This window comes from Magnolia sinica, chromosome 19 (genome assembly GCF_029962835.1).
Source record: "Magnolia sinica isolate HGM2019 chromosome 19, MsV1, whole genome shotgun sequence".
NCBI lineage: Eukaryota > Viridiplantae > Streptophyta > Magnoliopsida > Magnoliales > Magnoliaceae > Magnolia > Magnolia sinica.
In genome coordinates, this window is record NC_080591.1 from 44,507,416 (window position 1) to 44,525,747 (window position 18,332).

At 41.1% G+C, this 18,332-nt stretch overlaps 1 protein-coding gene across 1 annotated transcript; it reads left to right on the plus strand.

Moving 5' to 3' along the window:
• The first annotated feature begins 3,806 nt into the window (after nt 1–3,806).
• LOC131235086 (small ribosomal subunit protein cS22-like) lies at nt 3,807–5,137 on the plus strand. Its single transcript, XM_058232194.1, has 2 exons — nt 3,807–4,680; nt 4,841–5,137. The coding sequence occupies exons 1-2, from the start codon at nt 4,564–4,566 to the stop codon at nt 5,045–5,047; spliced, it is 324 nt and encodes a 107-aa protein (XP_058088177.1). The 5' UTR covers nt 3,807–4,563; the 3' UTR covers nt 5,048–5,137.
• The last annotated feature ends 13,195 nt before the right edge of the window (nt 5,138–18,332 follow it).

Sequence of the window (18,332 nt, forward strand, 5' to 3'; positions counted from 1 at the left end):
TCTGCAGACGCAAAGGACCTGATCTGTCGGGTATGATGATCAGAAGCATCTATGTATTGAAAATCATTACGCATAAGCGTCTATGTATGTGTTAACATTCTAGTTGTAAATGTGCAGCTTCTGGTGAAGGATTCTTTAAATTACAGCCCAACAAAATTCTTAACACAGATAAATTACAGATCATATAGTTTACATAATAGAAAATATGAGTAAAGCACCTTCAGTATTGTCAGCTGCTCAACATGATCTATCATATAGTTTGAACTGTTGAAGTTTCTAGGATGACTGTGGCTCTATCACAGTGCACTCTACCTGATGAATGGCCCTGAACTGTGACACATGGAAGTTAAATCATAGCCCTTTCAAATTTACGCAAAAATCCATCAGCGGTGAATTCTTACAAATGTTCTGGCCCTAATATAAGTTGGATAACGACCCTTTTGAATTAATGCAACAAAAAAAAAAAGCACAGGCCCACCAATCTGATCCATGTGGGAGGTACAAGTCCGTGGAAAATTCCTTCCAACACCTTGTGACAACCATATTAATTGTCATGACGAAATGAAAACAGTGGTTGAAGAACAAGCTAAATATCAAATATGAATGTCTCACACAATGCATGAATGCTACATGTACAGCAGCAAATACAAATAGCTAGCTGATTGACTCCAAGAAAAAGGGCCTGGACTTAAATCAATAAATTCCCATCTGATACAAAATATGTACAATAAATAGTCCTCCAAAATGTAGATTTTCTCACTATTATGTGATTACTTATCTGGAGATTGGATTAGTGGTCATTCGTTATGCTGTTAGAAAATGGAAAATACCTGTTGGTCCTATTTCAACAAACAAGTGTCCACGAACCAGTGGTTAGGATCTTGCTCTACATTTTCTGGATTCCCGCATATCAAGCTCTCATACTTTGCGACCATCTAGATCATTTAAACAAACAACTGTTTTTCTATTGTGGAGATGATGGCGTGTCCTTATCTACTACGTTTTTAGCACATACAAATGGGTCCTGCTGTAGATAGCCATCTATGGAAAAACCATGCTATCCTACTCACTGGATAAATGGTGACAATTATTAGAACCCGGGCAATATTCAACTTTCAAAGGAGAATAAACAAACAGCTAAGATCTCAAGGTTGTATTTGGGTGGCCCACCTGCAAACGGCTCAGATTCACAGAAAAATACAGCCACATGTACTATGATGAGTAACAAGAAACTAAAATACAATCATTAACGACAATATGGGAAGGGGAAATGATCCAATTCTGCAAGTCAGTACAACATCAGAGTAAGGTTCGTTGAAATTAGACAAGCCATCTCCATCTTAAATGATCTGGATGGTGGGATAGGTGGGCATCTTCAATCATCCATGACCAAAAACCATCTCCACAGGGAGGATGGTAACCACTGTCAGATCAAACGCCTGAAAATAGAAAGACATGAAAACAGAGAGACATTCCATATTCCATAATGGGCCAGCACCATCCAACCCCACATCAACAGTGCATTAGCACCATCCAACGAGGATACATTTGAAGAAGCGCCATGAAAATCACAACAGAACATGACAATAGAAAAACAGTTGTTTGTTGAAATGGACTATCTGCTGGTGATTCGTCTCAAATCCTAAAATAGTTTCAACAAAAATGATGGACAAGATACAGACAGGAACAATATATGAAGGTTTTAGCTAATACCTTTGAACTTGTGAATCAGATCAACACCATCAACAACCCTGATTCGAGAATCTGCAGATGTAACAAGCACTTCTAAATTAGGGATTCGACCATGCAAATCCCTAAAAATGGATTCAACAATGCAAATCCCTAAAAATGGATTGGACAACGCAAATCCCTAATTAGGGATTTGTATTCAACAAAGCATATTCCTAATCAAGTATTCTAAAGTAGATCATACCTGAGAATCTGAGATTCACCAGCAGCAGAAGACCGAACTGCAGCAGAGTGCAGAAAACAGATCCAAAACCCTAGGAAACCAAAGATTAGCAGATCTAGATACTACGGAGAGATCCCAAAGCAGCCGTGAGAGAGAAAGAGGAGAGAGAGAAGGAGAGAGTCGTGGAGTTGTAGAGAGAGAGAGAGAGACGGGTAGGAAATAGGAGAGTCGTGGAGTTGCAGAGAGAGAGAGAGAGAGAGAGAGAGAGAGAGAGAGAGAGACGGGTAGAAAATGTGACGGTTTTTTTTTTTAATATGGTACGATATCCGTCATTGGGCCTTCGTTAGCGCCGATAAACGTGCAGCGCAAATGCCGTTTATACCGCTTTTTGTTGTAGTGTCTATTCAAGGCATTTGCACATTTGAAATTGAGTAGTGCCAAAACGCTGGAACAAAAATCCACATGGCAATGTAACATATTCCACTGATGAAAAATTCTGGAGCTCAACTTTGGGAACAAGCATGGTAGTAGAGATCTCCTGATAGAACCCTCTTGATTAAGCTGCAGTCTTTCAGATTAGAATGCCAGTGTCCGTGACAGCTTACAGATAAACTAATATCATCACAATGTATACATGGTCGTGAAAAGCAGATCGTGAAGTAAAGGTCTAAATGATGACATCAAGGATTGAAATCTTGGCTTTCCCTATTTTTGCATCCAGTCTTAAAGACTAGTACCCTATCTGGTGGGAATCATTATGAGTTTGTATAGGACACTGCAGTGTATATCAAACAAAATGGTTTTTTCTGTATTGCCCGTCCAAGATGACGGCAAATGTCTTCCACTATATGTAACTGTGGGTAATACTTAAATACATGCATTATTTTTTCTTCTTTCATTTTCCTATGTGAAGTTCTGATATTGTGCTTATACTCTCATGGAGTTGGTTTCTACTTCTTATTAAAAGTGTTCCTAGAGTATATGAAAAACTATATTATAGCATGACTGTCATTTTACAACCAACCCAACTTAGATCCATGTGAGCTTCAAATACCATGGTGGTGGAGTAAGCATGGTGGTTAGCCCATCACCGAGTGTCCTCTAGTATATAGAAGAATTCATTTCTTCTTATATTGAAGATTGCATGAACTACTGCATAATTGACGGTTGTATATTTTATTTTAGGAAGGAGTAGAAAGGTATTCAACTTCTTCAGCTGTAACCACATGAAAGGCACATAGTTACTGAAAAATATCTCCGGACAATGGTAAAGGGATATGGTAGATCAACACAAATATCAAAACAAAATAAGAAGATTATAAAATTTGGCTAAATTAGCTTTATTTCCCAGTTGTTTATACTCGTCATTTATCTTTCAACATAACTATTTTATAGGTAGCCATTCTCTGGGTGAATAGTTGCCAAATGATAGCTCATGATCCATGTGAAGATCTTTTTATTTTATTTTTCCTTTTTCCCTTTTTTTTGGGCTCTTATAGCATTTGGGGTGTCCTTGAAGCACCTAGTGATACTTGGATTTTATAGGTTCATGAGAAAACAGCTTAAGGATACTAGTAAATTGGTGCACAAACGCAAGAAACTCCCTGTGTCAGCACTAGATGTTTGGAGATTCCACAAGATCCGTTAAATGGAGCATGTCTTTCTTGAGCCTTCATTTTCTGGTGAGTTTGATGTTTGTGCAGTACACATCTTTCTACATGTTAGTCCTAATGCTTGCACTAGTTTTATGAGAATATAAAATGTATCTTTTGCAGGAATGTCCACCTTGAGAAGAAACATTTTCACCCTTGTACATCATTAATGTTTAACAAACAACTATAATTTGGACAGTGCAATGGAACTTTAGTGTGAAATTCTCAAGAATAATCTACTCAGGGCTGTTAACAGGATGGTTTCAATCTGGGCCTTTCCAGGCCTGAATCCACCTTGAAATATGTGAACCCAGGCTGAAGCCTATTGTGCCTATTTTCCCAAGCCCAAGCCTGAGCCTTATTGAACTTAACTAGTCCGAGCCTGAATTCATGCCTGATTAAAACAGACAAGCCCAAACCAACCCTGATTAAACTGCATGGGTTTGTTTCCAATTTAACATACTAGGAGGATTGAAAAAGGATATAGTTTTTCAATATAGAATAGCCATGGAGGTCCGAGGGATAGGAACCTGCTGATGTGATTGCACCATACTCATAAGTGCTCAATAGGACCAAGCCTGCCCCAATTACTAACTGGCTTGAAATTTCATCCCTGAGCTGGACCTGATAATCAAGCTGGACTTCATCTCTCTTTGGGCCAAGCCAAGCCAAGCCAGACAGTTTAACCTGGCCTGGTCTGTTTATAGCTCTGCTACTTAGGGCCAGCTCCTACTTCAAAATCTCACAGGTTACTATTGCTTTGATCACAAAATACCTAACTGTCTACTTTTTGTTTAATGCTCATGTTCAGACTGCCTTCCCACTTCTTCTAATTCTGTTAAGAGATGACTTATACATAACTAGCCATGACCTTGGTCGTACCACTGGTATAATTGTATCTTAAAATAAGTTTTCCAGGGGAAGATTACTATTTAGAAAAATATAGCTTTCCACTAGCATAATAGGGTTTGTCTTTCAATTTTGAGATTGTTGTTCCTCATGCTTTATTTACAGGTTATGTATGATAAGTACTCTGAAAGGAACCGTCGTTTTGCGTTTGTCACTATGAAAACAGTAGAGGATGCAAATGCAACTATTGAGAAGTTGAATGACACGGTAAGATGCAATTCAGTACGATTTTAGAACTTGGTAGAATTATTCCTCCCTTATGGGGTCTTGACATTATTTACATTGCAAGACTTTCATAGCTGAGGGTCCATCTGGCCTGTGACTTCAACAGAATACTTAAGCTACTATTTTGTTCATGTATTAACAGGAAATTGGAGGACGGCAAATCAAAGTAAATGTGACGAAAAAGCCTTTGCATCCTGTGGATGTGTATCTTCTCCAGGTTGAGGAATCAACGTTCATTGACAGCCCTCACAAAGTTTATGTCGGGAACCTTGCAAAGACTGTGACCTCCGAAACACTCAGCCAATTCTTCTCTAAGAAGGGAAAGGTTCTTAGTGTGAAAGTGTCTTGAGTGTCAGGGACCTCAAAATCCAGTGGGTTTAGGTTTGTTTCATTTTCTTCGGATGAGGATGTAGAACTTGACATTTCATTATTTAACAATTCTGTAAATTTGCTTCTCCTATCTTAGGTTATGAGACCCGTATCCTAGCCCGTACCGTTCTGTAGGCTTCCGTGGTCCTCCCAGTCGAATTTCGGTGACCCGCAATCTGGAACCGGTGTTTGCGCACGACCCTGAGTTACATCCTATCGATCTGAGTCAGCTCGACCCAAGACTTATATCCTTGTGACCGCGCCGTTGCCGTGGTTCCGATGTCTCGTCTCGCGCACTGAGGCGATACCCGGGTCAGGAGATGTGGCCCGCGTTCAGTTCGAGGAAAACGCCGCGCGTTACTAATCCCAAGAGAATCCATCACATCAATCCCATCAATCATATCAATCAAGTACACATCACTCCCATCACTCACACCCATCCCCAAGTACAACTATCCATCCCCAGAGTCAACTCTCTCTCTTACACAAGTACTCCATCACTCACTCACCCATCACTCATATCTCTCATCTATCTCATCTCTCTTATCTCTCTCATTCTCCAAGCAAGCAATCGTCAAAGCTCCATGAGAGGAGAAAGCTTGGTGCGGCCCACCTGCCTACACCCAATCCCACTATCCAAAGTTCATCTCAACCATTGAATCCCACCCCTTGGAGCTCTAGATCATGTTGGCAGAAGAAGGAAAAGGAGATCCAACGGTGGGTGTTCATCATCTCGATCTTTGATGATTTGAGGGCCCACATGTAGTGGAACCCATCTTAATGTATACATTGTTTAGGGAGGGCCCATAGTGGTAGGGTCCCTCCCCTTCTCCCGATCTTTCTCTTCTTCTCTATTTCTCTCTCCCTCTCTTTCCTATTGCGGCCCACCTGATGAACGTGTGGATCCATGCCGTCCACATGTTTTAGGACCCACCTAGATGTATTTGTTGTATATCCAAACTGTCTGTCTGTTTGGAACGGCAGGACCCACTGCTACCCGACGTAGGCAGGTATGCAGCCCCAACACGATGAATGCCTTGTATCAACCATCCATTCGTCTGGACGTGACCCACTGTGATGTGGATTTCATCCACACTGTGTATCTATTTTGCTACAGCAGCAGCAGCTGTTGCTTACGTCAGCAGGTATGTGGCCCTACCATGATGTCATGTGTATATCCACTGTCCACACAGCAGGACGATGGGACCCACCTCTCTGTACACCTCCTATCAATACCGCCCACCCATTTGGAGACGTGGGCCCACGCACACATGTGACACGTGTGGGGTGGGACCCACCTTGATGTATGCATTTTAAATCCACACTGTCCGTCTGGACGCTGGGCTACATAAGATATTATATATTAGATATAATATATATATATATATAATTTATATATTATATCTGATGGGCCCCCACGTGGAACCCATCTTAATGTATATGTTGTCTATCCAGGCCGTCGATCATCTAGATGGTGGGCCAGCCATGACGTCACCAAGCTTTGAGGGTCCCACTATGGCATGTGTTTCATCCCACCGTCCATCTGGATGGTGGGGACCTCTATGATGCACGTTGCATCCCACCGTCTAGTATGTGGACGGTGGGGACCACTGTGATGTATATGTTTTATCCTCACCATCCATCTGGACGGTGGGTACCACCGTAATGTATATGTTTTATTTGCACCTGTCCAGATGGGACGGTGGGGCCCTCCCATGATTTATGTGTTACATCCAAACTGTCCATCCATTTGGCAAGATCATCTTAGGAGGGCCACGTTCATGGACCCCACTTTGATGTATTGGTTCATCCAAACCATCCATCCATTTGGTGAACCAGTCCTAGGCTTGGGAAGAAAAATAAGACAGATCCAGTTATCAGGTGGACCACACCACAGAAATAGTGGAGTTGAACGTCTACCATTAAAGCCCTTTTTGGGATTATAGAAGTTTTGAACCAATATGATATTTGCTTTTCCTCTAAATCTAGGTCTTTGTGACTTTATGAACAGACTGGATGGGAAATAAACCCTATGGTGGGGCCCACTAGAATTTTAACTGTAGGACCCTTTATCACCACTGTTAAGTGTGGTATGGTCTAGATGATCCTTTGGATATGATTCATTTTTTTAGAATAATGCTCTAGATGATCTCTAACAATAGATGAATGGTGTGTTGGTTCGGCCCATTTGATTCAGCCCATTTGATGCATTTGGGGCCCATTCGAGTGAGGCCCAATGTGATGTGTATATGCCCCATAAGTAAGGCCCATGATGATGTATATTTGGCCTTGCATGAGGCCGTGGGCACACTATATGTTTGGCCCTATGTGGGCCACTGCTTGGGACCAATGTTGGTTGAATGTCCACATTAATGGGCAATGATGGTTGGATGTCCACATTGTGACTTTCCCTTAGGCCTTTTAGGCCCATTCTCACCGATTCCGATTCTGATTATCGAGGCTAATTCCGATTGTCGAGGCCGATTTTAATAGTTGAGGTCGATTGTATAGGTCAATTGTCGAGGTCAATTATCAAGGCCGATTCTGATTGTTAGGGCTGATTGTCGAGGCTAATTCCGATTATCGATGCCAATTGTCGAGGCCGATTCCGATTGTTGAAGCGGATTCTGATTCTGATTGTTGAGGCTGATTGTTGAGGCCAATTATCAAGGCTGATTTCGATTATTAAGGCCGATTCTGATTCCGATTATCAAGGCCGATTTCGATTGTCGAGGCCAATTCTGATTGTCAAAGCTGATTTTGATTCAGATTATCAAGGCCGATTATCGAGGCCGATTCCGATTGTCGATAATGATTTCAATTGTTGAGGCCGATTCTGATTGTCGATAATGATTTCGATTGTTGAGGCCGATTCTGATTGTCAAAATCGATTATTGAGGTTGATTTTGATTCTGATTGTCGAGGCCAATTGTTGAGACTGATTTCGATTCCAATTATCGAGGCCGATTCCAATTGTCGATACCAATTTCGATTGTCAAGGCCGATTCTGATTGTCGAAGCCGATTGTTGAGGCTGATTCTGATTCCGATTATCGAGGCTGATTCTAATTGTTAAGGCCGATTATCGAGGCCAATTTTGATTGTTGAGGCCGATTCCAATTCCGATTGTCGAGGCTGATTATTGAGGCCGACTGCAATTCTGATTATCGAGGTCGATTCCGATTGTCGGGGCCGATTGTTGAGGCCAATTCTAATTCCGATTGTTGAGGCCGATTCTGACTGTTGAGACCAATTGTATAGGTTGATTGTCAAGGTCAATTACTGAGGTTAATTCCAATTGTCGAGGATGGATATCGAGGCCAATTGTCGAGGTCCAATGTGATGTATATGTGGCCCGTATTTGAGGCCCATTGTGATGTACATTTGGCCCGTGTTTGAGGCTCAATGTGATGTATATGCAGCCCGTATTTGAGGCCCATTGTGATATGCATTCGGCCCGTGTTTGAGGCCCAATGTGATGTATATACGACCCGTATTTGAGGCCCATTGTGATGTGCATTCGGCCCGTATTTGAGGCCCAATGTGATGTGTATGCAGCCCATATTTGAGGCCCGTTGTGATGTGCATTCAGCCCTTGTTTAAGGCCCAATGTGATATATATGAGGCCTATGTGATGAGGGTCAGGCTATGGAGCCCATTGTGATGTATGTTAGGCCTATGTGAAAGGCCCATCGTGATGTGTATTAAGCTCTTGAGTGAGGCCCGTGGTGTTGTATATTTGGCCCTTGTATGAGGCCATGAGTCCACTATATGTTAGGCTCTATGTGGGCCATTCCTTGGGGGCAATGTTGGTTAAATGTCCACATTGTCGAGGTCGATTGCTGATAATGGTTATTGATACCGATTATGAGTATGTGACAGCATAGCATCATGATACATGCCTATACGCATCATCTGCGTATTTGTTATGAGATGTGGTTGACCATTGCATATGTCATTGGGCAGGTTGTTATGAGACTCCCTAATAGGTGGAGGTTATCTCACATGAGCGCACGGTATGCTCAGGATTAATGCATGACTAGTTTATATAACTCATGCACCTTACATTGTGTGTTGTAATTACTGTATGCCCTAGCAACATCAGGGCCGTAGCCTCCACGGGCATATCGTGGATGACCAGATGAGACACCGAAAGTCTGTTATTAGCATTGGGCTACGATAGATGGTCCTGAGTGAAATTTCTAAACCCTCTTGGTACCAGAGGATGCCCCAACGTCGAGACCAAGTGGATACATGAGCACCCAAGTGCCGAATACCAGGAGGCCACGTCTCTTACTATGTCATGGTCGGTTGGAAGGGGGTGTGGCCTTACCCACCCAAGGGTAGGGGGCATAGCTAGGTTGAGATTGACCAGCTCAAGAATGGGTCCGCTATCAACGTGCCGGGTAGATATTGGCTGACTACTGACCAGGTGGATAGTGAGGTCTCTTCCACTTGCATAGTTGCACGTCAGTGGGCGGCGATTGCATGTAGAGTATACTAGATCCCGATGATGATCCTAGAGATGTACAGTATTGATTTGTGGAGTAGGAGTTACATACTCAGCATTATATTCATTCATTCATTTACTATCCACTCGGGCTGGTGGTGTGCAACTAATCATTATGTGTACTTTCGCAATGGCCAGGATTTCAGTTGGGACGCGCGACTAACCTAAGATCAGGAGCTTACCACATTGAGTCTATCTATCTAAATTTAGGTATAAGACTAGTTTGGATAAAAGTCCTTTGTGATAGGCCTCATAGCCTGTTATACCATGTACTATCATCCTGAATTCACACTGCAGTTTGGTCATTTCATTCGCACCACATATTGCATATTGCATTACATCCTCAGCATATGGCATTCTAGGTTGTTATGTTTCGGCATTTATATGACCTAGATGAGGTTGATGGTATTCGTAGCTCTTCTACATTACATATTGTATTGCATCCTTGATATCTAAAATCTGGTTCATTATGTTTCCGCATTACATAGCCGATTTACGTTACTTTCTCAGTATATGATATTGGCTTGCTATGCCTTTTCATCGCATATCCTGGATAAGGTTGATGATATCTTTATGGACTTGTCAGTATTTCTGCTTACTCTGATATCGTATGATTCATGATATTACTAGTATTTTTGATATTGTATGATTATGGCATTATATTAAATACTTGTCACTTACCTTATACACACACTTACACCACCCTCTAAGCTTTTTATAAGCTTATGAACGATAGATGCTTGCAGGTGATGTTAGGTTGCAGCAGCGCGGAGCTTGGAGCATGTAGCTGACTTTTGGAGCTTTGATTTTGACATATGTATTTTCCTTTCAGCATTGTATTCAAATGTTTATATTAGTGGATATGTGATGATGATGTTGCCTTTGTGATTTGGGTAAACTTGTGGTTATGCTTCTTACGAGATAAATGTACATTGAAAAATCCTCCTTATAAGATCCTAGGATCGGAACCTGGCATATGGGCGCTGGGAGCCGAGAATGGGATACTACGGAGGCTCTCAACACCTGATTCGGCGATCGAGATTCCTGTGAATCCGATTTTCGAGTTTGGGGCATGACATAGGTCACTGGCTAGACATGCATACCAGCATACATGCATCTGCACATGTGCACATTTGCATAACGATAGTGTAGGCAGGTACAGATGCATGCTTGTTTATTGTTTACTTGGGTTGTGCCATTTTATATACCTTGTATTCCATGCATACACTTGCATGATGTTTTAGCTTCAATACATGTAACATGCAATGTATGGTTACATGTGACCATGGTTTCATTCATTACGGAATTTGATAGTAGTTTCATTTGGTTTGTTCACTTAATTCTCTTGGTTCTTTCAATTACAGGAAGGGCAACAAATTCGTGTCAACAAGGTCTAATGTTGTGGATTAGGAACTTGGGAGCTTGGAGATGCTTATTATGTTTTGTAACCCCTCTTTTTTCTCCTTTTGTTGATAATCCCTGTTTTTGTTGACAAACAGTTGTAGAAACATGCCTTGTTTTTCTTTCTCATATTGGTTAGATGCATAAAATTTTCATCTGTCTAAGATGACCCTTGTCTTCGTAACCATTGTAGTATCCTGTAGTTGAATAGTCATTACTTATTGAGTGGATTTTCGTATAGTTTACAATTATTTTTTTCATGGTTCTTAAGCAACTTAACATTTTTAAAGACTGAAGTATTCAAACCATGATGCGCTTTTCTTGACATACCTCTAGGAAATTGTCATGCTAGCCTTCTTTACTCAAACACCGATGCTGCTTTTCGATCAAGTCAAACCTCCGTGTGCCTTGCTCTTATATCACCCAGTGGATATTACTTGCATCCAATTATCCATACCACCAACACATGATTTTTGTTAATTGTACCCGTCTGATCATTGACCTGCAAATGAACAGTTAAACTGAAAGGTGGATGTCAACTGTTTGAAACCCACTAGATTTGGATTGTATCTATGGCACATGAGCAGTGCCAGCCATCGTGAGGTCAATTTCGACCAACCAATATATACAATTACGTGGATATTTATGGGGTGTTTGGGGTCAATCCTCTACTGGAGTAACGCTTGTTGCTTGACCACCTGCAAACCTTCCCGCTCTTTTACAATTAGTATTAGGGAATTAAAAAATAAAGAAAAAAACTACCTAATGAATATGGAAATCCTCTAGGGTCTTCAAGAGGAGTAACCCTCTAGGGTCTTCAACAGGAGTAACGCATGTTGCTTTTATTTTTATTTTTAACACTCACACACACCACAATGGGTACTCGAACAATGACCCGTGTTGAAACTGTGGGTCTACCACCGAGCCATGAGTAGATAACCCAACAAATAGGGGTGTCAATGGGCTAAGCTCGGCCTGAAAATTTTGAAATTTGAATAAGCTCGGCCTGACTACTTGGACTGAACTGTTCAAAATCCGAACCGAGACCTACCCAGGCCCGGCCCATTGACAGCCCTACTTACAAACCTTGTAACTCTTGTAACACATGTTGCTTGATCACCTATAAACATTTCATCTCTTCTACAATTAAGTATTAGGGAACTAAATTTTTTTAATTAATATGGAATTTATGTTTTTACTTTTATAAAGGTTTTCAAAAAGCTACTCATTAATAGAGATGATTATCATTCCACTCACTTTACATTTCTTTAACAGCAGGTTGGGTGGGGCACTGCCTTGATGTTTATGTAAAATTCACCTCGACCATATGGTGCTATTTATGTAAAATACATCCGACCACCAAGTGTGTCACCTCATGTTAGATGAATACCCCCATCTATGATTCATGTGGACTACATGATTGAAATTTGTGTACAGGATAAGGATTTGTGATTCTTGTGGACGATTTGTGTGGACAGCATGATTGGAAATCATGTACAAGGTAACAATGCCTATCAAACCATTTTCCTTAGTATAGGCCACATGAATCACCTATGGGCTTGATTTTTAGGCTCTTGGCCTAAAATTTGGTTAGGCATCTAATGGTTGTAGTGGATTTCACCGTTACAGTGGCCTCATAAAAATCAAAGGTTGACATCTCTCTCCCAGCCATGTTCTTTAGTGTGGCCCACCTAAATTACAAGTCAGCCTGAGTGTTTAGGATGCATATTAGGTATTACCCAGCCCATCCCTAGCTAGGAAAGGGTAAGAGGCTTTAAAAGGCCACTATGATGCATGGGTTTTATCAACACTGTTCATTGTATCATTTGTGTCATTTTCAGGTACAAGACTAAAAAATGAGGCAGATCCAAGGCTCATGTGGACCACACCACAATAAGTAGTGGTGATAATGACACCCACCGTAAAAACTTTCCAAGGGCTTACAGTGATAGTTGACTGCCATCCAACCTGTTCTTAAGGTCACATGAACCTAGATGAAGGGAAAACACAAATATAAGCTTGATCTAAAACTTCTAGGGCCCCAAAAAGATTTTCAATAGTAGGTTTTTTAATTCTCACTCTGTGGTCCATTTGAGCCTTGGATCCAAAACCTGGAGAGGAGAGTGGTTGCCGGTCACTGTTCAGGTGCTCGAGAACAGCAAGAGAGAAAGAGATAAGAGGATAGAATTGATAGGGTCTGGGTCGGGTGCTGCCACTGGACAAGTGGAGAGGTTGAGCGTGGGTTAGGGTTTTTAAGGTCGGGTGCTAGAACGGCCGAGACTCGAGTGGGTTAGGGGTTTTTTTAAACATGTTTTGAAATATATATACCTAATCAAAAAATCAAATCGAGCAGAACCAAGTCAGGTTCGAGCTCAAGATCAAGTCGAGTCGAGTCAAGCTCGGTCCAGCTCGGACTCGACTTGAATTTTTTCGAGCTCAATAAAACTGGCTCAACTCGGCTTGAACACAGTTTCGATCCGGGTCTATTCGAGCGAGCTAACCGAGCTAGCTCGGTTCGTGTACAGCTCTAACTAGTCAACCCAATCAGAGTTGCTCGCCCATTAGAGTTGCAATGTTAAGGGAATTATTTAAATAAATAAATAAAACTACAATTTATAGAGATAAGTGCAATGTTTATGTGAAATTCACACGATTACTAGGTGTTTCACTCTATTTTAGGGTCGGTGCTTCATACATGATTCAGGTGGGCAACACGATTGAAAATGATGTAAAGGACAACACTCACCTTCCTAAATTGTTTTTCTTGTTATGGTCCCCCTAAATCACTTATGGGCTTGATTTTTAGGTCCTATGCCTAAATTTTAGTGTTACATGTAATGGGTGGAGTGGGTTTCACATAATCATTATTTTAGGCTGTGTAAAAATTAAGGGTGAACGTCTTTCGCAATTGTTTCCTTTAATGCCGTACAAATGAATAGCAGGTATTTTAAGCCATGGAACTAACGTTAGATTAAGTCAGCCTGGTTTTTTAGCCATGAACCTAACGTTAGATTATATATCTAATCAGTGGAATTGATTTTAAATACACATTAAGGTAGGCCTTAGAAAAAAATAAGAATGGCATCCCTCTCTCAAGGGTTTAAGACAAATCATGCACGGGCCTAACAGGACTCGGGCCTATGTGTTACAATGCGAGCATGGGGTTTCATGCCTTGATCACATGAATATGTGTCTGGTCCTAGAAAACTATTTACTCCAGTGTAGATTTGGTGCATGGGACCCTCACTGTGGGGCCCACCTTGATGTATGTGACTATATTCACGTTATCCATCTGTATTGAATACTCATTTCAGGGCATGATCCAAAAAATGAAGCAGATCCAAATCTCAATGAACCATGGTATAGGAAATAGTAGTAATTGACCATTCAAAACTTCCTGTGGGCCAAGAAAGTTTGGATCAAGATGATATTTGTGCGGTCTCTTCATGTAGGTCTTTCTGACCTTATTAACAGGTTGGATGGCAAATAAACATTCCAGTGGACTCCATAAAGTTTTTGATGGTGGGGATTCAATCAAAACTGTTTCCTGTGGTGTGATCCACCTAAGATTTGGGCATACTTCATTTTTGGATCATTCCCTAAAATGACATTTGGAAATGGTTAGACAGTGTAGATTTAAGGCACACACATCACTCTGAGCCTCACAGTCCACCTCAATGATCCCATCCCAAGTTGAACGGGCCATGGCCTAAGAAAAATAGTAATCATAGTCAGTTATTAAGATATGAAAACTTGTTTCTCGGCACAATGAGAGCTCTCAATAGAAGGGATAGAGCTCCCTCTAGAAGGGCAGAACCCCGGATCTCTACTAGGAGCAAATCGGCCAAGAGAGGCCGCTCGCCAAGAAGAACTAGGAGCCCCAGGCATTCAAATACCCTCTTTCGTAGAGGGGGCTTTAGCATTTTCATGGGCAACATCCCTTTTGACTGCTCCAGGGAAGATCTATTAGGTATCTTCAGCAAATATGGCAAAGTTCTTGATGTTTACATCCCGTTGTTCCCGGTTCCATCAAACCTAGGGGTTATGTGTTCATCCGTTTCTTGTATGAGCAGGATGCCAAGTCGGCCATGGACATTCTAGACGGTCGAAAAATAGATGGTAGGAAAGTGCGGATTAGGCCAGTGAAATCCAGGCCTTATCCTGTTTCCCGACCGGCTCAGGGAGTAGTTCCATCGAAATTCAACCCACAAAGAACAGCTACTCATATACAGCTACTGTCGCCTCAGATGGTCATGGTTGAGCTAATCAAGCAGTTGTGGAGGAATGTATCTCAACCAAAGCTGATTCGAGAGCAGTAAACAGAAAACTCAAGGAGTTGAAACTGGGGCTGGTAGGAGTATCATCGAGACCTACTATTTCAATCCTCTGTCTGATAGATGCCATCAGGGCATCAAAATTCGCTGCATCCTCTATCGAAGTAGCTAGGTTGTCCCCAATCTATTTCCTAATTACTCTTAAAACCAAATCTGAATACACTGACTTCCTCGATGACTCCTCACTCCACTCCAAGATGGGCCTTCAATCAGTCTATCCATGGTCCCCAGATGCACTTCTAGGTGGTGAAGGAACCTGGATTCGATTGTTCGGTTTTCCAGCTCATGCATGGCTAGAGATGGTCATCCTAGACCTGGGCAACTACTTCGATAAAGTGTTGCATATAGACTCTAACAGAAGACTTAACATATTTCAGGTTTTCACCCATATCAAGGTCATCCTTCGCCCAGGGGTTGATCTGAAGTGTGTCTTAAAGCTCAAGGTAGCAGGTAGATCATATATAATTTACGCAGAATTGGAATCTTTCTCTTTGACTAACTAATACTTTTCAACTCAGAACATTCCTAATATACCCCCTCCAGAACCAATCAGCACCAAAGAATGGGTCAAAAGATCCTTCCCCAAGAATCCCAACACCAGCCCCAAGTACTTAGAATATGTTTGTGATATGGTCCCAGAGAACCCAGACACCTCAGGGCAGCTTCAACTGCAATCGCTTTGCGTGGGTGATACAACTGCGGAAGGATTTTAGTTACGCCCCTCACATGTTTGTTACTCGGTTGAAGAGGAAATTCAGCCTCACCCACCAAATGATATAGATGCAGAGGGAATTCAGGCCAACGAGGCAGCTCAGCCTCACCCTTCGAATGAATCTCATCCACGAACACTAGATGACACCAACCCCTTAGCAGTTGCCTTGGTACCTTTGTCCAACCCTATGGTCACTGACCAAATAGGGAACATATACAGGGATCATCCATCAGACTCTATCTTCCACCAACAACCACATGTAGACCCTGCACTCAATACTCCTAGAGCAGATATTAAGTATTCTGAGCCAAGACCTAATCATGGTATGGTAATGTCCCTCCTTGTCAATAGTGATGATCACCCAAATCAAGACTGTAAGTGTTATGCACACTCTTGTTTGTCAAAGTTTGATGGGACAAAACAACTTATGATATGGTTCACATTATAAGATGGAATGTTCACCTTCAAGTACTAGCCATGAAGTTGGAAAATGCAAGCTTAAGTACAAGTCGTGAAGATGGACTGTTCAAACTAAAGTGTATTCAAGTTCTACTGCATTTCTAATTGAAGATCAAGCTCCACTTTCGAGTGCACTTCAAGTAGAAGATCAACTGAGCACTATTGAAGTTTCAAGTAGAAGATTCAAGCTCTATGCTTCAATGTCCAGTTTTCTCAAGTATAAATGACCCTAGAAAGACCTTAGACTTAGGTGCTTTCAAATGTTAAACTTGTACAGGTTTTAATACTTTGGTTAGGTTTTAGTTCGACTAGTCTAAGCCTTAGATCGACTAGTCTAAGTTGTGACTCGACCAGTCTAAGACTATCTTCAACCAGTCTAAGATTTAAATTCAAAAATTGAAAATTTCTGGTGGTTTCTTGACCAGTCGAGTAGGTTGCTTATCCAGTCGAAGAGATACCTTTGACCAGTCGAAGGGTGCTCAACTCGAAGTCCAACGACTAAATTTTAGCACCCTTGACCAATCGAAGGCTGTGCTCGACCAGTCGAAAGTTTATTTTATCCGATCGTGCCCAAAATTTGAAATTTAGTTAGTTCTTATACAAGTCAAAGCAATATCATTTTAGCCTATAAATAGAGGCCTTCTCTTATTCCGAAATTACTAATCTAAACTAAAAAAAAAAGAGCCTCCATTTAGAAAGAGAGAAGTCCCCGCTATCATCAAGCTATTGCACAGTATTTTATATTTTGATTATATAGCTTTTGTTTTTAAATTCATTGATCTCTTTTCATGAATCATATGTTTTAAAGAGAGTAATCACTCTTCTTTTGAGATCTAAGGGATTCAAAAAAGTATCTTGTGATTTGAATTAATTTAAAATCAATTTAGAACCTAGAACCCTCGTTTGTGTTACTGGACATTGAACATTCTACATCAAGTGAAGCGATTCTACGAGCTACATCAAGAACATATTTAAGAAGAAGATAAGTATCATTCCATATCTTTGTATTTTTTGTTTATTTGAGATATCCAGAAAATCTCATGTATTGGTTTTGACTGAGATAGCTAGAAAATCTCAGTGTGGGGTTTTGTTTGTGATAGCCCTTCTAAAATCACAACTGTATGGGTTTTAAAGTGAACCTGTGAAAACCTTGATTATTAGTGAATGCCAATATCATGTGGGTTATGGTTATTGGGAGTGGAGTAGGTGTGGCTGTTTAAGAACAGTTGATGTACACACCGAACCACTATAACTCCTGGTGTTTGTGGTGAATGATTTATGTGATGTATATGTGGTGAATGATTGTAATTTATTTATGCATATGTGGTGAATGCTTGTAATAGATAGCTCTTTTCATCTCTTGCTTAGTTGGTGATCTTGATCCTTACTACGTTTATCCTTCCTAAAACTTTGTTTTTCGTGTCAGGTTGTCCTATAAACTAAGTTCAAATTAATTTCTCAATACTACTGCAATTGAGATCTATGATTTGTTCTGAATTATTTATTGTTTCAGTACTTTAAGTTTTTATTTAGCATAGTCCTATTCAACACCCCCCCCCCCCCCCCTAGGACTGTTAGCTCGCCTCTTTCAAAGCCCCAAGCAAGGAAAACCTCCCCTGCACTCTTAGAAAATGTTCCCCCTCCCAAGACAAGCCGACAGATCACTCCTCCTTAGCTACAGTGAGGAAGGAGTCTCAACAGTACAGATCCAAATCTGTTGGAAGCTCTCCCTTTCAGCTAAGAAACCTCAGTACAACAATGGAAGATGAAACCCTTTTAGTTATTCCAGATGAATATCAAAAGCAACTATCAAACATCTCGGTTCCCAAAGAAGCCCTCCCATCCTCAAC